Genomic DNA, 20546 nt, shown 5'->3' with positions numbered 1-20546 from the left:
CTGCGGGCAAGGCGCGCAACGGGAGGCCGCGGTGCGTGGCAGGGCCGCGGGAGGCCCCGCCGCCACCTCGGGCCCTGCTTCAGACGGCCCTTTCCCCTCTTGCTGGGGATTTCCGCGCTGCTTTGGTTTGTTTTCCCAAGTGGGAATCCTAAAGGACAAACACGCTTCCCCGTGGCGGCTTGCCGCGCGACTTTGTGCTCGCCCGCCACCGTCCTCGTCATCCTCTTCCACCCAAGTAGCTGCTGTTGTGGCCGGGGGCGAGCAGGGCCCCCTTGCAGGGGCCGAGGGCCGCTCCTGTTTTGTGAGTGCCCGGCATGCTGTCGGAGCGGGAGCGGAGGAGCCGAAGGGACAGGGCTTTCCTGGAGAGCAGGAAAGGGGTCGGAAGGAGGAGTGCTTGAAAAAGGCCAAAGAAACCGGTAGGGATCCCAGATGGAAAATTTACGTGGTTCTCTCAGGAGCTGCTGGGCTGGATTTGGGAAGCAAAATCGGCCTTTAAAGTGCAAAACAGAGGGATTTCAGTCTGGCTTTCAATGCAAATCTCAGTGCAGCCTGAACCGTGGACTCGCTACCGACGCCTCCATGCTACATATTAATCCAATTTTATCTGTCATGAGGAGATTTGTTGAATAGAAACCTCTAGGTGAAGACAGTGCATGGGCTATTGCTGTTGCTTCGAGCCCGTGGGCTGGAAAAATGAGCTCCGCAGCTCGCCTGGAGCGCTCAGGCTGTGCATAATCCTGCTGCCGCTTCCTTCTCGGAATTCCAGTTACTTTTCATGAACGGGCTTTGGGCAGAAGATTTTTTTGTGTGGAGATGGGTGGCTTCTGGAACAAACAGGGTCTTCTTGTAGCAGTTACAGTAGTTAATTTGTGGTCTTGATGGGAGAAGGCACAACATGTGCAATGGGAGAGGAGGAAGAGCTGTCAGAAACACCACAGTTCTGGCAGCTGTTAGTGATGCTTCCCTTGGTATGGAATGGGAGGATTCCTCTGGGCTCTTGTGCAAAGCAATGGCACCCTTCACCATAGTGGGCTATTATATGTTTAAAGTGAGCAGTCCTGCGTTGTGCACACCACATATTCCTTCTTTCCCCCCTCCCAGTTTATCACTCTGTCTCTTTGAAAGTGCAAAGTGGTAGTAGGGCCCGTGTGGTGGGAGCAGACTAGCTGTGTGCTTTGCTTCTGTTTCTTCTGCTAACAACTACAACCCTATTGATTGGTACGGACAGTTATTAATGCAGAAAATCTGGAAACTGTCGGCTTGTGTTTGTGAAAGGGGCATTGAGGAGCACGTGTGTGGGATCTCAGTGTTCCCCTCCGGAGCGTTGGCTGTTTGCAGGATAACTGGAGATGATATGGGCTCACTTTCTTCCTTGCTTTCCTCTTAGAGTCCCCCATGCTTTGGGGGAGTTTGAACTGAGGTCTGAAGTGAGTCAAAACAGAGATATTTTTTCTTCAAGGATCGAGTAGTCGGTAATTGCTCGACTTGTTTTGCTATCATGTTGATCTGAAGATGTAAAGGAGAGCCAAGCAGAAGCAGTGAGCAATATTGAGTGACATTCTTGGGAACAAACATCAAGTGGGAATGCTGAAAACAAGCTGGCTTGGTGCTTGAATCATCTTCTTGTAGGTGCACTGCAACTATCTGCACATTTTCTCCTTTCCCACCACAAACGGGCAGTTACCCACTCTGTTCCTGAAAGAAGTCCCTTGCTCGATAACATGTGAACTAGTTGAAAGAGAAAATTATAGCCCCTTTCCTTGTTTCAACGCGTGCTCTTATAATGACGGAGAGTTTACCGCCCGTTGGCGGGCGGGAGTGCGGGAGGGATGCGGGGAGGATGTGTCCTGGCGCTGCGCTCATCCGCTCCTCTCTCCTGCTTGCAGGCTCCGTCAGCCGGGATGGCGTCAGCCCTGCCCAGGACCCTCGGGGAGCTGCAGCTGTATCGAATCCTGCAGAAAGCAAATCTCCTGTTCTACTTCGATGCCTTCATTCAGCAGGGTGGCGACGATGTGCAGCAGCTCTGCGAGGCGGGCGAGGAGGAGTTCCTGGAGATAATGGCTCTCGTGGGCATGGCCAGCAAGCCGCTGCATGTGCGGAGGCTGCAGAAGGCGCTGCGGGACTGGGTCACGAACCCTGCTCTTTTCAACCAGCCCCTCACGTCCCTGCCGGTGAGCAGCATTCCCATCTACAAGCTGCCGGAAGGCTCTCCAGCGTGGCTGGGGATATCCTGCAGCAGCTACGAGCGCGGCGGCGGCACGCGGGAGCCGCACGTGAAGGTGCCCAAGTGCGCGGCGGCGCCGTGCGCGCAGGCCGCGGGCGCCGGCAAGGCCGAGGCGGCGGGCGCCCTGGCGCTGCAGGGCGGCAGCGAGCTCAGGCTCTGGCCGGGACAGCACGGCGCGGAGAGCGAGCACAGCCTCTCGCCGGCGGAGCTGGGCTCGCCGGCCTCGCCCCGCGACGGCAGCGAGACGCTGGACGCCGCCGCCGCGCTCTCCGTGGCCGAGTGCGTGGAGCGCATGGCGCCCGCCCTGCCCAAAAGTGACTTGAGCGAGGTCAAGGAGTTGCTGAAGACCAATAAGAAACTGGCAAAGATGATCGGTCACATCTTTGAGATGAGTGATGAGGACCCGCACAAAGAGGAGGAGATCCGGAAGTACAGTGCAATATACGGCAGATTTGACTCGAAAAGGAAGGATGGCAAGCACCTCACCCTGCACGAGGTAAAACCCTTCGAGCTGCAGACAGCTTTCCCCGGTTCCCGCTGCCTTTGTGAGATGCTCTTTACGGGAGACGCGTTCCATACGGATGTTTCTCCCTGAGCAAGGGGAATTCTGTGTCTGCAAGGGCCATGGGCAGCCCTGTCCTGAACAAAGGTGCTGGGTGTGGCCAGACGACCCTTGCTGGTGTGTGAGCACTGCTTGTGTCAGCTCTGCATCAGCGAAGCGATGCCACCAGCACGGGCCCTCAGACAGGGCCTCCAAGCTGCTCTGTGCAGAAGTAGCCGCTGGGGTTGCCCGGGTTTCCCCAGCACCCTGAGCGCTGGGCACATTCCCAGAGCAGCCCTGTCTTTGGAGCTGCCCCTGCCTTAGTTACTAGTCTGCAGTCCCCCTCACCTGCAGAGTCTAATTCCCAAGGGAGGTTATTTTTCTGCGTAGGGCTGTGTTCCTGCGTGCACAGCACTGCCGGACAGCGGAGTAAAGCGCAGACTGAGAGGAGGGAGGCAAGGGACCGTCCCCAGGACTGAGGGCCTCTGTAGCCCACGCGCCGATCCCTAAGCACCTGGAGGCCACCTGCATCCCCTGCCCTACTGACAAAGCGCGCGGGCCGCTTCGCTCCTGCCCCTGCTTTCCTGAAGCCTGTGCTGCCTGTGTCGCAATGCAATAGGTGTGTCTGCGTTTGAAACGGTTCCCTGGTGCCGAAGCACAGCACAGGAGCAGAGCAAACATTAATTCCAAGCAGCGCCAAAGCGCTGCTGATAGCAGTGCTGTGTCAGCATTTTTTTGCAGTGAAGTGATTGCAAAATTTGGGATGCTTTTTAGAATTTGTCATGTAAGGCTTAGCTCCCGCAGGAGAGGCAGGGTTTAAGTTCCGGGCTGGGAGGCAGAAGGTGGTGCTAGTTTTACCCCCTCTCTCGCTTCTGGAGGTTTGGTATGTGTGTGCAGCACTCCGTGCTGCTTGCAGAGGGCCTTCTCTGTATGCCTTTGAGAGAAGGACAAAAGGCAACGGCAGACAGCAACTTTTGGCCTGCTGCTCGCGTGTTTGCACCAATGGAGCAGCTGCCTGTCGCCAGCAGCGACTTCAGAGGCCTCGTTCCCCACATGGGGGGCATCTGGCAACTTGCTGCTGGCAGCCAGAGCTCGGTGCTGCCCTTTGTGGTGCAGCTTTCGTGTGTCTGCGGCACCAGGCAGGGCGAGGAGGAGCGCTCCGCTCTGCCCGTGCGTGATAATGCTGAGAAAATGGGAGAGCTGCCCTGTGTCCTGCACAAAGCTGCAAGGAGTGCTTGCCCGGGCTCTGGGAAATGCTTCTCTTGCTGCCTCTGGTGAAGGGCACGAGATCAAAGGAAAATACATTTTACTTCTGCCTGTGTTAGGCATCTTGGAGCTTGCTGGGAACTGCACGTGAGCCAGTGAGAAGAACTCGCTCATGAAGGATTCTTTTTTCTTTGAGACCTGTTTCACAAGGCTTTCCCTTGACCAGCTTGCTTTAAAGCTGTAAATATACAAAAAAAAAATATATATATATAATATGCATGGCTAGTGAGACCACTCTTTTTTCTGGACTTCCCAAACCAGACATTGCCTTTTGCAAATGCAACTTCAATGGCTCTGTGTTTGCAGTGACTTTTAAACAACTCCCTAGGGAAGGAAGGGCTGCCGGCAAGCAGGAAGGTGAGCTCCTGCACGCTCTCAGACTGTTCCTGCGCATGCTGATGTGTTCCCTGCCTGTCTCCCTGCCCCATAGTCAGTCAAGGTTTCTCTTTGCAGCAGGCAGTGAACAACTGAATAAACTTTGCTGTGAATTTAAAAGACTTACGTATGGCTTCTGAATGGGAAGTCACGGCACCTCTGGCTTTGGGAGTGGAGCTGCATGCAGATGCAACTTGAACGGGATGGTGTTCCTGGGGGTGATCTACTGAGGTTACTGCTGCCTCTGTGTCGTGAACCGTGTGCTCAGACCCCCCCAGAGGTCTTCAATGAGCACGGGTAATTTTAGTTGTCAGAAAATCCAGGTGCTTCCGTAGGATTAGTTACATCCAGAGCAGATCTAGCACAAAATCTGATGTAGAATCTTCAGGACAAATAATTTGCAAGCTAATAAATGACACGTCCTCAATCCATGTGCCCATTCCTCAGAACTGCCTTGCTTTTGGTGTGTGTATCCAGGTGTATCCAGCTGCGTGGCAGGGACCGTGAGTACGAGGCTTGCCCTCAAACTTTGAGTCACAGCTGTAATTGCAATGTTAATGTTCCAGCACTTGTCTAGCTGCCTATAAAGCAGAATAAAATCCTACTTAAGAGACGTGGCTTGAGAAATGGGAATGAGAAATGCAAGCAGTGAATTTCATCTAACTCGGTGTCTTCCTTGTCGGCTGCTGACTCACCAGAACAAGGATTTGGCATTTATTAATGTGTTTTCAGTGGGGGAACCTGAGAAACCAATTAGATGGGAATCTGTGTAGTGCGTACGATCCCCCCTCGAGGTAGTTAGTTTCTATGGTTATGTACTACTCTGTGCCATTAGGGCTTCCAGTGAAGGGAGCAGTGTTTTTAGGCATACGGCACTTCCCAGCTGTAGTATTTTGCCCCTGAGAAGAGAGCAAGCGTCGTGTTCTGCAGTTTGGCAAGCCTTAACACAACCTGGAGGAAGAAACCAGGAAACAAACAGGCATTGGGCTTTTCTCATGTCTTTGATAAACAGAATTTGCATACCTGCACCCAAAGCACTGCCACATTTTTCTGTTGTTTGGAACCTCTGTAAATGTCAGCAAGGTGGGCAAAAATAACCTGAGGTGTTTTGCAAGCATTAACCGTGTTATCCTGTGCAAAGTAACAGCTATTTCTACTGCACAAGTTAATATGGACTTTGGGTACCAGTTCTTTCCGTAAGGGTTGTTTAATGCGTTATGTTGTGTGTTTGTTTTTATTCTTCCTGAAAAGATGTGGTAGAACGACTGCTTTTGCCTAATAGATAATAATTCATTACTTTGCTACAGTGTTATAGAAATATAATAATGAGATGTTTTGCAGATTAAAGCTGAACTTCCCACATTTGCACATCTTTCTGTGCGAATTTATCTGTGCAGGGATGATGGGATCAGGCAGTATTTCCAGCTTACGTCTTAAAAGACACATTTTCACTGTTATTAGCAATTGGATGTCACAGGAAATGCACTAATCACATCAGATGCTTTTATGTCAAGCAGGGAAAAATGCTTATAAAACATGAGGAGCACGCGTTACCCATGAGATTTTCCTAAATTCTGCTGGGAGCCCCGACTGCTCTGCCACGTGTTTGTTGCTGAACCCCCAGAGGACTGGCACTGTGCTGGCGCAGGCCTGTTTTGCTTGTGCAGGTATCAGAGCTGTGGCAGAGGGCAGCCTGTTTGTGTTGTGCTGCCCGCTTGGGTCCCTGGTGTGTGTGACTCGTGGCATCCTCCGGTGCTCCCAGCCTTCTTGGTGACAGGCTGCCCTGGGACGGGGGCCTTTGTCCCTGCCCTGTCACGGCCTTCCAGAGGCTCCGAGGCAGCTCTCGGAAGAGCCTTGCAAGGCTGTTTTGAGCCTTAGCTTAACGCTGGTTTTCCTGTTGTCACCTCTGTGCAAAATTGTTGTCAACAGCGGAGGCTCTTAAAATATGCCCCAGCAGGCTCAGGAAAACATCCTTGAAACCAGTTGCATTCACTTCGTGTCTGAAGATTGTCTTCACAAGTGTAAGTGTACGGAACATAGCTAAAAGAAAGTTTCATCGTTACTTAAACCAGCACCTTCTGCAGAATCTATGCCGTGTGCACCAGGGAAAGCCATCTGTACCCACACTGTCAGTAGTGGTTTTTTTCTTTTTCTTTCTTTTTCCCAAGTCCTGGGCATATTGCATTTATAAAAATAGTATTCCCTGTAAAGGAAGCTTTGGGAGCCAAACCCTGTGAACATTCGGAGCTGCTGTTTTGTACTGAAATTTAATTAATTCTGGGACACAAGCAGTGCACTGTGAGCAAGCCTTATAACAGTGTTTAAAGGATGTTAAGTGCAGTAGTTCTGTGTGTGTGTGTGTGTGTTTTTTTTTCTTTCCAGAGGCTTATTTCTGTATCGAAGAATCATTTCAACGATCAATATATGATTTAAAGCCATTTTTCTTGCCTTTGAAACCTTTTGTTGCCTCAGAAGGCCAACTACACTTCCCAGCACCCTGGGTTTGCGCGACCGTGACCCTGCATGTTTGTGTTTGCTCCCCAGCTCACGGTGAACGAAGCAGCCGCCCAGCTGTGTGTGAAGGATAACGCCCTGCTGACCAGGAGGGACGAGCTCTTTGCGCTGGCTCGGCAGATCTCTCGAGAGGTTACCTACAAGTACACGTACAGGACCACCAAGTAAGGCTCTCCGCGACTCCAGGGATGTTTCCAAGAACCGATCAATCCAATGACATTCCTTTGAAGCAGCAGAGACCCCTCCTTCCTGCTCTCTAGTTAGCAAAGTGTCCCTTTTGCATGTGCTGTGGAAGTCAAGGTCCTCTGTTTGATTTAGTTTGTTGTGTATTGCCTAGCTTTCCAGATGCTGCCATGAACTAGCATGCTGAAAGGCATCTGAGAGGCCGGCATTTTCATTTCTTAAGGCATTTCCTCACTTCAAGATTTACGTGAAAGGTCAGAGTAGCCAAAGCTTCTGAATATATATTTTCACATTTTGGTTTGGTTGCTTGTTAGTTTCCAGGGGATGAAAAAGGTAAAGGCCCCAGGGAGCGTGTTACAAGCTTTCTTTAACAGAACCTGGGGGAGTCCTAATTTCAGCTGTTAACGTTTGATGACCCACTTTTCAAAAAAAGTAACACTTGATACCTGTTTTAATCAATTAAAAATTTGGATCTAATAAGTACAACAAGAAGTCCTCGTAGTTTCTGTGTGTTGGCATTAGCTGTCAACATATAGTTTAAATATTTCAAATATGTTTTCTGCAGATCTAGTAACTGTAGTTTCTAGGAGTTTCCTTTCTTCTCCATTCTTCAGTGTCAAGTAATGTAAATATATACTCATTCAGGGTAGGCTTTGTGTTCAAGTGAAGAGTACGTGCATCTTTGGACACGTTTGAAAATATTTAATATTTTCTAAATTTTTTTTCTTCACCACTAAGTGCAAGTCAATTTGAGGCTTTTTATGGTGCATCTCCTGCATCCTCATATGATTGTTTTGTTTTGATTGTTTCATGCTTGTTTCTGTTGGTCAGGGTTAATCTGACGTTTAATGAGAACATACGTGTTTTTCTTTCTAGGTCTAAATGTGGAGAGAGGGATGAACTGTCACCAAAGAGAATTAAGCTTGAGGTACAGTACTGCAACTCCTGCATTTGGACCTTTGCATGCTAAACCTGATTTTTATTTTGAAGACCAGGCATGTGTCTAAGGAAATTTGTCAGAAAAATGTGATGGTGCATGTGTGTGTGTGTGTGTATGAGAGACAGCATCCCCTTTGTCTCAGGAGATAGACATGTTCAGAGGAAGAACCTGCAGGAGACAGGGTAAAGATTAGGATTTACTTCAAGGTAAATCTACTCTCCGTGTTTTGCACTGCAAATGTGTAGGAGGGAAAAGAGCGGGACTGATTGACTTCCTGTGGTGGAATAACCTCGATTTATGAGAAATATCTTCCCATAAGGCCTATTGCTTTGAAGTAAGCATATATATATATTTTTAATCACTTGAGTCAGTTTTTCATCGTGCAGAGTATTCTGGATAGGAATTAATGGCATCATATAGGCTGGATCTGGTCCCTCTAAAATTCTAAAGCCCATAATATTGAAAAGTCAAAAGCTAAATAAAAGCTGTTTATAAATGCACATTGTTGGACTTGTAGGTATTGGCTTACTATATATTTTTTTTATTAATTTAATGTAAAGAGGATGTGTATAGACAGCTAATGCTTACATCTACATGAATTTTTGCTTAGGGAAATGCAAGTTCTCCTGGGATTTTTTTTGTTAGGAGTACAAGATCAGAATATGTGTAAAATAACTATTTCTTGGGTTTCCACTGCTGAGTAGTAAATTTGAGGCCTTGCCACTTAAATAAAAAGCATTAAAAAGGTATTCCTTATTTATTTTAAAACTAATTATCCTTTCACTGTTACATAAGTATCTAATCTATTCAAAAAATATATATGAAATGCAGATTAGCATATACAGTAGGCCTGTGCCAGAATTGCATGCTGCATAGATGTGAAAAGAGGATGTGTCACGTACCTAACTAATTCTGTGGTAAGCGATGCCTCAAAAGTAAGGCCGGTAAGACCTTTCTCAGCAGTAGTATAAGACCTTCTTCAGCAGCGCAGTGTTTGGTTACCCTGTGCAAGGGCTTTTCCCACCTGGTAAAGTCCAGAAAAAAAGGTTATTACTTTAAAAAAAAAAAAGCTAGTCACAGGTTTTGTTTCACCAGCTTGTGTACAAGCGTACTCTGAGCTTATGTAATAAAAATTGCACATGTGCATGGAGGGTCTCTTGGTTGCTCTGATGATAATTCTGTAATGTGGTTTAGATGCTCGAAAGGGGATTGCGTTTTTGAATAGATGCCACTTGTAAGAAGCTTTGCCTTGGTTCAGTCAGGATGGATGGTAACCAAGTGTCTGAAGTGCCACCCTGCAGGGGAGCTGCCTTTTTCCTGTGGTTCTCTGTTGAAGGGAAAGCGAAGCTAAAGCTCTGAAAAATACAGGCTGGAAGGTCAGTGTTTGAGGGAGAGTGGGGAGAGAATGAGGACAACGCAACCGTAGGGATTGTGTGTTCTTGCTTTCTGAATAGTGATATCTTAAACTACTCTTTTTCCTCAGGGGGTCCCTCAAGATCAGTAGTTGTGAGAAAGTTGTTCACTTTTTTTTTTTCTTTTAAGTACAGTTTTTGCATAACTCTACAACTGGCTACTCCAGAGGCCCTGTGATTCTGTGTGATTCTGTTTTTCAACAATAAAAAAAAAAAAAGAAAATTAAATAAAAATTTTCTTTCAGTGCTTTAGCCGTATTAACTATAAAATGGCTAGTATCATTCTAACCACCTTTTTTTACTTTACAAAATTTGGATCTTCTAAGGTGTGAGGCATTTACTTTTTTTTTTTTTCATCTGGGGACTGTTGCACAATAGATCATTTTTGCATGTTGTATTTGAGTTTTGTGAAGGTTGTGCTTTGCAGAAAATGTGCAGTGTTAGTATTATATTTAGGATATATTTATTTAAATATTTAAATAAGTATATTTAAATATTATATTTATTTTTAGAAAGGTGAAGGTCATTTTGTTTTTCTGCTCTAAGGCATTTTGAACTTGGCTGGTTCACCATTGCTTTGCCCATTAATCAGTTACATTTCTGCTAAGCTTGAGTCTAAAACGCTCGTGCATGAATTTGGAAAGACTTTTACACCCTGTTTGCCTAAGTGTAAAGGATTACTTAGAAAGAGTTGATTTCCTAAAGTGTAAAAGTCCTCCAGAAAGGTTTGAAGAGGTGTGAAGGTATGAAGATCATATTTGAACAGAGCTTTGTACACCAGCCTAAACACTGCTGTATTTCAGTCACCATTGTAAATTTGTCCTCCCCACAACTACAGAACTCACACAAGCCTTGCAAAAGAAACAGTACTCCATGAATTGTATCCCATTACCTGTAAAAAGCCTTTGTCTCCCTCTGCATGTCCCCCCCCTCTTGTTTGTGCAGTGGGTGGGCAAGTTGTGGGAGCAACGTGTACAGAGAAGGGTGGACAAAATGGCGGGCAACCTGCATCGCACACACAGAGAAGGGTGGACAAAATGGCAGGCAACCTGCATCGCACACACAGAGAAGGGTGGACAAAATGGTGGGCAACCTGCATCGCACACACAGAGAAGGGTGGACAAAATGGCAGGCAACCTGCATCGCACACAGACTCGCAGAGGGTGGAAAAAGGGGCAAGGGACACGAAATAAGGTGTGCGATGAATTAGGGGTTGGAACCAGTTAGAAAACTAGGAGCTGCAGTTCCTTTATCTGCTATCCCACACTTTGTCCAGGACAGAACAGGGATGAAAATGGCGTCTCCTGTATCCTTAGGATGGAAATGGCGTCTCCTCTATCCTTAATCTGGATGCCCGGGCAAGGCGTGGGATAGCGGAACAGGGATGGAAATGGCGCCTCCTCCACAGAGCAGGCGTCTCTTTCGGGCACCCCTTCCTTCGTCACCCTCGGTGACTCAGTACCATGAGCTCTGAAGGCAGGAGCTCGGAAAGCAGAGTCTGGCACGGGGAGGGTTGCACGAGGCTCAGTGCGGGGGGCCGGGGCCATCACCGGCGCTGCTCCTCCTTGTGAAGGAAGAGGATCCCCTCCCAAATGCGCTCATGGGCAAAGGGGCAGATGACAGGGGAGAGCGAAGACCCTCCTTGTGTGTGCGGCCGCGGGCGGTGGCATCCGCGCTGCGCCGAGCAGAGGAGCGGGCAGGGCTGCGCAAGCTCCGTGGGAGCGGAGGGGGCGCAGGGAGCAGAGCGGGGGCGCAGGGAGCAGAGCGGGCGCGGGCGCTGAGCGGAGATGGCCCCGTGGGTGCGGGGAGAGCAGGCTGAGAGGAGAAGCCGCGTCCGCGTGGGATCTGTGTCGGCCTCGCGCAAACGGCAGAAGCAGCCGGGTCTGCTGCTTGCCTGGGAGAAATGTCATTAGAGGGAGCGAGAAAGCACATGTGGGGCTGGGAGCATCTGCTGTGAGAAGCCACGCAGAACACAACTGAGCCAGCAGCGTGGTGAGAGGCGCGTGCTGCCGGGCACGCAGCAGGGTCCTGCTGGCCCAGCAGGGACCCTGAGAGCACGGGACTGGCCAGCTAGGACAAGCTCCTCTCATCCCTCCTTGCTGACGGGCAGGGAGCATGAGAAGCACCCGGAAAGCTGCCTCTGGTTTTGTGTGGGCGTGTGGGTGTAGATGCCTCTTGCAGAACCACTTCTGCAGAACCATTTTCTGTTGCAAAAATACAATCCGGAGTGATAGGCTTTTGTGTGTTTGCTTTTTCATCTTCCTATGCCTAGTCATTCTCTTTTCCCAAACAAATACAGGTCATCCCATAAAAGCGACCGGTGTTTATGGGAATGCACTGCAAAGTCTCTGTTTCTAGAGGATGAGATTTTGCGGCACTATACCTGGTTAGGAAGTTTTATGCGCCTGTCATGTCTTTTTCTGTGGGGAGAGTGTGTTGGGCAGGTAAAAGCAATAGCAGGGTTCGAGCAGGTTATTTTTACTGGCGCTGCCTTACTGGGGCGTGGAGTGGCCAGTCTGAGCACCGCCGTACAGGTCAGCATGGAGCCCACCAGCTGCACTGTCCTTGTAGTGTCCTTTCTCTGGAGTTTCCCTGGAAGATGGCTTTTTGCCTGCTCCAAATGCAAACAATTTCCCCAGCTGCCATCAGAGATCTTATTCCTTTCATTCCCATGCCTTTGGAATCCAAAGAAAGATTATGGAGTTTGGCGTGCATTTGGTCCTTGGGTCTAATGTTCTTCAGTAATGAATGTTGCTCTTTGAGGGTTTGGCCTTCTCAAGATCTCTAGCTTCCTCTCCTAGTTTAGCAAAGTTGCCCATACTGCGCTTCTGTGGACGTTTAGGGGTCTTCCTGTGCTTCCTGTGAGCTTTCCCAGCTGAACAGGGTAAACTTTTCGTCTTGAACCTTTGCTGAACAACTTGCTTTAATAGCTTAGACGGCTTTCGTGGAAACGCTCCTTGTGCTGTTGCAAACTGCAAAAGATTTGCATGCCCTTTGAGACTGAAAGAGTTGCTAAACTGTGTTTTCCCATAGTTTCCCGAGTTTTGGTACTCTACCTGTAAAATGGTGGTATTTCATGCTGTGGTACCTATGTAGTCCTTAGGCGAAACATGTTCAATGTTGCAAGGCCTCACTCCATTTCTTAAGGTTAATAAATGCGTCTGCTGCCCTGCAGTCTTGATTGCATGTAAACTTGACAGGACTGTGAAAATGTGTGTTTCATTTTGTGAAAAGTGAATAAAAATGTCTGCCTTGCTGTTTGGTTTCTCTTTTTCTCACTAGGATGGTTATCCTGACTTCCAGGACACAGTCCAAACACTCTACCAGCAAGACAAAATGCCCCTTGCTTTGGCTAAAGGGAAGAGTGAAGACTTGGCAGCCCTTAACTCCCAGGTAAATCAGCTACATGACACTGTGTGAGTGACAGAGGCTGTGTCTTTGTGCATTGATTTTGGCATCTTGATCATATTTTGCGTTTGACAGCTGAAGTTATCACCTTCCGTTTGCCAAGGCTGCCTAGGTTAGCAATGATTGCCCCACATTTACATTTAATTTGGATTTACATTCTAAAAGTGTTCAGGCAGGGCTACAGCTTTGCCCTTGTTCGTTCTGTGGAGCTAAGCATCTAGCCTAGCAGGCTTGAAAGGAAAAATGGGTGCTTTGCTCGCAGGAGCAAGCAGGGTGCTGCTGGTGCAGTATGTGCTGACTTGCTTGTGATTTTAGCTATAAATGGAAGTTCAAGATATTGAGTCTAGGGGGAATAAATAGAGGAGGTGATCTTGGAAGCATCAGTTCTGATGGAAGGAGTGCCAATGTATTTAGGAAATGGTGAGGCTCTGCGTCTAAGAAGATGGATGGATTGCCTTTCCGAACAACATCCAGCCTGGGGAAGTGCAGTGTTTTTGAAATACCCAGAAAGCTTTTTAATCATCCTAAACAGATTTCTTTTTCTTTTTTTTTGTTTGTTTTTCTCTAGTGTATCTCAGTCTTGAGTCACAATTCCTATTTTCCTACTCTCAATTGTTGCCAAGGAGGGATTTCCTGTTAAATTGCAACACTTTTTTTTTTTTTTTTTGTATAGCTGATTTGAGCAAATATAATCACTAGATTATCACATAAAATAACATTCAGGGGCTGTGCTCCTATCTCCAAGACTGGATAGCTTCTCTTTCCTTTCAGCTTCTTGTATTGCGAAGTAGTGCTGTAGTGCAGTTATGCAGATTATGTTACTTGGGATGTGTGAAAAAGTGGTTGTGCTTCATGTTCTAATGCCCTCACAGGCTAAGTAAACTTCTTTTATGCAAGCTTATTTTGGTCTTGTGTGTACTCTACAGATTTCATTGGCCATTGATATGAAACAGCAAATGGAATTTTTGAGCTTCTGTACATCTGTGCCTCTGCACTTTCTTTTATTGCAGTTGAGAAAGCATTTTTATATGAATAAAACTATATAATAGGAGTAAGGATCTTTTTTTATTACCAGTAAGTTTTACAATTTTATAGTAGCAATAGCCATGACAGAGAAGAGCAAGCATAAAGTACATTTGAAAGTAAACTATTTGAAAACAGTTTACCTTTTTACCTACCTCCCAAGACCAAGCTCGAGGGCTTAGTGTCCTTCTGCAGAGCCCCATGACCTCTGAATCAGAGTGAAGAAGCAGCAGTCGAGTTGTTGCGCTTTCCTCAGAGCTGTCACTGTGCAGGGAGGCTGAATTTGTGCAGGGAGGCTGAATTTGTGCAGGGAGGCTGTGCTGCCATTTTTTATAAGGGATAGAACCGTGATGGACAAGTGGACTCCTCTGGCAAGTTGAGGCTTTCATTAAGAGCCCCAAAAAGTTAAAAGTGCTCTGCAAAATGTTGTGTTTCTTTTTAATAGGCATCTCTGCTGTGTGGAAACAATTACGAAAATACCTGAGAGAGAAATGAAATTTCTTTTATTATCCCTAGGTGTTAATTTTGTGTATTTTCTGTTTCTGTTCTCGTGTTCATTCTGGCTCTTTCAGATCAGCTTTTTTTTCCTTTTTTTACTTGTGATTTTATTTTTGCAAGATGCTTATTTACATTCCAAAGAACAAGCTTATATTGAAAGTTAAAATTCTCTGGCATTAAAGTCAATGACAAACATGCAGACGCCGCTCCCTCCCACGTTGTGCTGCATTGTGGAATCGCGCTCGCTAGGAGTGTAGAGGTCCTGTTCTTCTTCTAGACAGACATTTCACACCTTTATCCCCCACAAACATACTGTCATCCTACACTTTCAGGATGGCAGATTTTTAAGCTTGTGTAGTGCTGTTTCCTGAAATAAAGCTTCCAAGATGTCTGCTGAAATCTTGGCATAAGTTCTTTAGCAGATGTTGCCATTGCTCTCGGAATACTCCGTGAAGACATATATTTGAACAGAGCTGAAGTGGGTAATTAAGACATTATCTTCTGCTTTTGCTGCGTTTCTCTCGTGTAACCTGCAGTTTTGAAGGATGGAAAACGTGTTTTCAAGGAATTCAGCGCTGTGTCTTTGCGTGCTTGAACTGGCGCTTCTGATGTTCTCAGTCCTTTGGAGTGACTCCGATTTTCATCCTGTCCGTGTATGGGGGCAAAAATATTTAGTTTGCTTGATGGTTTTGAAGGAACTGTAGAGCACACATCTGTACTTACAAGTCAACAAAAATATGTATATCTAGGCTGTTTGGCTTTATCATCCAACATTGTGTTTTTTCTCCTGCGTTTGACTCACTGTGTATATATATATATGTGTGTGTGTGTGTGTGTACATATATAAATATACATACAGATAGATTTTTTTTTCTTTTGCTTTATTTGCAGTCTGAAAAGGTGATGGCAAAACAGATGGAATTTCTTTGCAACCAGGCGGGCCTGGAGAGGCGCCTCTCCACAGGCTGCTTCCGGCAAAGCTCGGAGGAGCACAGCCCCAACGGGCTGGCGTTGGATAGCGCCGACGGACAAGGTAGAGCGGCTTCCAGGCACGGCCCTGCCACCGGCAGAGGCGCTGGCGTTAACGCAGCCACTGTCCTCGGGGCTGCGTGTCCGGCAGGGCACAACCAGCGCTGCGCTCCGAGCAGCCGGGGTGGGATCTGTGCAGGCCCCACTTTTGTGCTCACGCAACGCGCGGCAAGCTGCTTTCCCCAAGGACGATGCCTGGGGAGGGAGGAGCGGGAGGCTCCAGGATAATCCTAACGTTTGGAAATACACCAGAACTTTGCATTAACCAAAAATAAATAAAATAAAAAGAAGACTTTATGGAAGTTGAACTTAAAATTTACAGTGCAGTCTGTACCTCTTCCTGTTTACCTGTTTGTGCAGTCTAGGAACAAAACTTGAGGATCTGGCTATGCAAATTACTTAGAAGTAAGCAGATTATAATGATCTTCACAGTTCGTTATTCTTCAGAAAACTGATGGTTTGGTGGCGAACTCTGCAGCTTATCAAGTGGCTATTCATTAGCTTGGATTAATTTTTAGAAGTGATTGGGTTGATTGGGTGATTTCTGCTTGCATTTCTCTTTTTACCGTTGTGAAATGCGAGAAAAATGGTATAAACCTATGCAAGAATTACAAATAGAAGCTTTTTTAGTTTCTTTAAAGCACATTTGCTTTAAGGAGAAAAGAGAAGCTAAGAGAGAGAAGAAGAGAGAGAAAAGCTAGAGAGAAGCTAAGGGAATAGATAAGCATTAATACACAGTATTTCGTTTGTGTATGTTCATGCAGCGCAGCATCCGGGAAGAATTAGGTGTTTGGATCCAGCTCCTCTTGACTGTGCAAGTTTCTTTACACCATTATCCGCTGTGGATTGCGACTGTTCAGGATTTCCAAGTGCATTTTGATCATAATAAAAGATTTTTTGTATGGCAGATTGCCGCTTAGTAACAATGCCTGTGGTCTGATAAGAAGAGAATAGTCTGTAAAACAGGACATTTGTGTAAGCCCCCTGTTGCTAGAAATTGCTGAGAAAGTGGAATTTAGGATGTGCTTTTGCAAGTAGAGACTTCAACACCAAGATTTCATTTTTTTACTGCTTTGCTTTTAATGCATCAATATTTCATTGTACATCTCTTCCAGGTGAGAGACCCCTGAATCTGCGCATGACAAATCTGCCCAGCAGACAGTTGCAACACATTTCACTTGATGGAGAGCAGCACGTTGGAAAGCCTCTGTGCAGCGACTTGATCCGGCTTTACCCCAGTGGTGAGGCAAAGGCCCAGTCCTCGGGTTAGTGCTGGTCCTTGTGAACGAGCCCAAGTTTCCTAGTAAGGCTGGAATGAACTGCTTCCTCCATCGTGTCTCTGAGCCAAAAGCACGACGGCTTCAGACAGGCTTTCCGTGTAATGTTTCAGCAAAGGTTTTGGAGAAAATCAGAATAATCTAGATCCTGTGATCTAGAAACAGAGGGAACATTAGTTGGGATTAACTTGGAAAATGTGGTTGCTTGGTGCAGATAAGCGAGTTTTGGCACATGTGTGTTCTCATACAACTTGTAGACCTAAACTACTCTGTTAAACACCACGCTATTACAGTAATTACAGCAACATGAGTTTGATTTATCCTATGGTTTCACTTTGTATGAATCAATCAAATTATAAGCAGGCTCTTTCTAGAAAGGGTTTTTTAAGCAGGTTTGTAAAGACCTAGTAGTATTTTTCTACTCTGAATTGTTGCATTGCAGTCTTAGCTCAGCTTTTACTGCTATTTTGACTGTTCCAATCTCATTGATTATTCCTCTGGTGAACTTTTAGTTAGTGATCGTTTATCAATTCCCTTTCAAAATGCTAGCAAAGAGTGTTTCTTTTCTAAGGCCTGCTCCCTGGGAGCACTGCAGGAAATCTGTCATCACTGTAATGTAAGTGTGATTATAATCCATCTGGGTTAAAGCCCAGTAGGAGGAAGCAGAATTTGTTTCACTCCAAGTATCCATGTAGTTCATGGACCTTTCTCTTGAATTAAGGCTAAAATATGTTTGTTTCAAGCAGTGTTTTCTTTAACACCCATTTTTTTCTGTTCTTTTTAACACAGAGGGCCTTGGTATTTTAAAGGATTTTCCTCACTCGGCTTTTAACAACGTGGAAAGGAAGGTCATAAAAACAGAACCTGAAGACACAAGATAATCATTCTGCTCTGGATAATGGTATAATATGGAATGAAACTTCAGAAGAGGGGAAAAAAAAGAACAAAACCTAGCCTTAATAACCAGTGTTGCCTCATTCAAATAAGAGATTTCAATAGCCAAAGCCTAAGAACTGGTACAGTAGTCTGTGGAAACAGAAAAGCAAGAGACACTGCAAACTAAAACAGTAATACAGGTAGATACACATTCCTGTGAAAGTGGTTTTATAACGTGGAAAGATTCACAAATTAATATTGTGGATCTTCATTATTTAAGAATGTATTATGTATTTGTATAACTTATCAAAGTAAATCTAGGTGTCCGGACATGTATTGAGTCCAGTAGATGTGGCTACAGTTCATTTTACTTGAAATTTCAGTGTCTACTTTAAATGTAGCTAGCGTAGATATGGTTGTTACACATTTGAATTAAAATCCTTGGAGAATTAGGGATGCATCAGGAAACCTTGTGACACAACAGCAAGTTTGCAACAATATTTGTGGGGGGGGAAAAAAAAAAAGGAAAAAAGCCTAAAATATTTCATGGTTTAAAATGTTATGTGGATATAGCATTTGATAGACCCTGATCCTGTATTATAGCAGATGTACTTGACACTTACTGTTGTTACATCACTTTTAACAGTTTCAGCAGCCTTTGTGTAATACACTTGTAGTATACTACCTATCTACACTTCAGGAGAGTAGGAAAAGCCATGTAAAGTATGGAAGAGGCCATATTATCAGCTCCTGTTTCGTTGTGGAAAACGTTTTTAAGATTCCTGTTCAATTACTAAAATCTCATTTGGTAGGAAACCCAAGAGATGAGATGGACAGAGCTGCAAAAATTGTGATTCAGGTCACTGTAACTTTTTGGACTTCTCTGTTGATTTTTAAAAAGATAAAATGCATCTGAGGTGTAGCAGAGATCACATGTGATGCAAAGTTTATGCATCAGTGTAAACAGTTGCACTTGATATTCAGAAACCACAAAATCTTTTGGAGGAGAGAGATGGGGGGGGGGTTATATGTTTAGCATGTGACCCCTAATTAAGTGCTGTCCAGTCCACATGATTCTATGAATATATCGTATACTGCATCCAGTATGCCAATACATTTCTTTGTGTTTAACTAACATCTGTATTGATTATTTATTTGACAGTTTTTATTTTTTGTACATTTTCACTCTTGCAGATGTCGTTTTATCTAAAGAAAAGCAATTGGCGTGTAACTCGGGCGTTGGCCGGGGCGTGTTCTTGTGCATCCATTTCTCTCTGTACAGTTCCCACAGTAAGAGGCGCTTTCCCTGTTTTGGTTTCTGAGCACAGTTTTTGCTGCGGCGCTCCCCGGAGCGTAGCGGTGCGGGAGGGCCCCGGGAAGGTTCCCTGCTCCGTGGGCCGCGTTGCCAGCGCCGAGCCGAGATCCGGGCACGGCAAACGTCGTGCTGCAACGACCAGCAAAATGTGAGCTGAGATGTGTACACTGCAGTCTCTGATCACTGTAAATGTATCCAGTTATTTTATCAATTTTGATTTGTGGAACAAAGCTTTATAGTAGAAACACCAGTAAACAACTTTTTATACTATTAAAATCTTCGGGTTTTTTTTTTTTTTTTTTTTAACAAAAAGGGTTTCTTGAACTCTGTGGTACTGTTTCACATCTTAAATGTCTTACTTTAAGCAATGGAATTTGCAGCTTTGCTGTTCGGAATAAGAGATTGACTGTGTCGTGTTATTCCCACTTTCCTGTTGTGTGGGCTAGTAATCTGGGTAAGATGTTCCTTCAGTTTGTACCTGAGGAGCTTTCATGGGACACGTATGGAACCTGTTAAAGGACAGATCAAGGGTTGAGCTGTACACCCTGAGTTCCAGAGCGTGTCAGTCGAAGATGTTAACGGTGCAGGAAAATGCACCAGGAAATGTTCTTTTATTTACAACCTCTGACGTGATCACAAGGTGTGCGTGGACCACAGAGGCAGCTTTCAAGCTTCCTGGTTTTCTCCGTTGTAGTGAGAGGAGAGAAGAACTTCCTAAGCAGCACGGCTGTTTCAGTTGAGTCCAGAAGTTATTTTGTAAACACTAATGTATTAAATTTGATATGAATTAAAGTATATAACAGCTATATTTTTCAGTTGTAAATACAGTACTTTGTGTCACAACCCGCTGGTTATCTACAATGATAATATTTTAGTTTGTAGTCCAGCGGGCCATTTCAGTGTCAATAAGCCAAAAGCACTTTTTTTTTTGTTTGTTTGTTTGTTTGCAGCTATATGATATATGATACTTCTAACCCCCGGAGAGGAGGGGGGCTGAGCTCATTCCAAGCGGGCACATACGGTCGGTAACGGCAAACATTTCAGCGCTTGGCCTTTCCGAGAGGGTGGCTCGCGGGCTGACTGCAGTCCCGGCTGCAGATTCGCCCCCTTCTCTTTGCTGAAGGGCTGCAAGATCCAGCACGGCCCGATCCCAGGCCAGCCCTGCAGACGATGCCTGTTCTCATTCCAGTGTTTATGTTGTTGCTTACAAAATAAAACCCACCGTGAGAACTCTTTAGTTTTCCCAGAGTTATTTATTATTCATTTTTTTAAAAAAAACACCTTTATTTTTTAAAGGAACACGTTAATTTCCTTGAAGCAGAGGAGGAGGCAGCAGAAGCCTTTTCCTGGTCTTGTGGTTGGCTGCTCCCATAGGGGTGGCCGGGCTGCGTGCGGAGCCTCGGGCGCTGGGCAGGCCGAGGCAAACAGAGGGGCTGCGCCTTGGGCGCCGCTGTCTCCCGGCCCTGCGCTCTGCGTGGGCTCCGGGTGGTCACGGGGACGGCAGGGATCCCTGGTGGCCACCATGGATGGCAGGGATCTCTGGTGGCCGCCATGGGCGCCTCCCTGCGCCAGCTCCTTGTGTTTTGCCACAGCTCCTACAAGGCCGCCCCTTCCTGAACCCGATGGAGCGGCAAAGCGCGGGCACAGGATCTGAAGGGAACGCGA

At 46.2% G+C, this 20546-nt stretch overlaps 1 protein-coding gene across 2 annotated transcripts; it reads left to right on the top strand.

Annotated features, from left to right (window-relative positions):
• Positions 1-1894: 1894 nt before the first annotated feature.
• NAB1 (NGFI-A binding protein 1) lies at positions 1895-19461 on the top strand. Of its 2 annotated transcripts, none has more exons than XM_026048915.1 (7): positions 1895-2720; positions 6951-7084; positions 7980-8031; positions 12738-12848; positions 15276-15417; positions 16529-16654; positions 17480-19461. In XM_026048915.1, exons 1-7 carry the CDS (start codon positions 1902-1904, stop codon positions 17569-17571), a joined length of 1476 nt encoding a protein of 491 aa, XP_025904700.1. In that variant the 5' UTR covers positions 1895-1901; the 3' UTR covers positions 17572-19461. The 2 variants fall into 2 exon arrangements, with proteins under 2 accessions (XP_025904700.1, XP_025904692.1); XM_026048907.1 differs by having other exon boundaries at positions 16529-16678.
• The last annotated feature ends 1085 nt before the right edge of the window (positions 19462-20546 follow it).

This window comes from Nothoprocta perdicaria, unplaced genomic scaffold, assembly GCF_003342845.1.
Source record: "Nothoprocta perdicaria isolate Ctin4 unplaced genomic scaffold, notPer1 scaffold_11, whole genome shotgun sequence".
In the NCBI taxonomy this organism is placed as follows: domain Eukaryota; kingdom Metazoa; phylum Chordata; class Aves; order Tinamiformes; family Tinamidae; genus Nothoprocta; species Nothoprocta perdicaria.
Note: the sequence above shows the minus strand (reverse complement) of the source record. Positions and strands in the feature narration are given on the sequence as shown.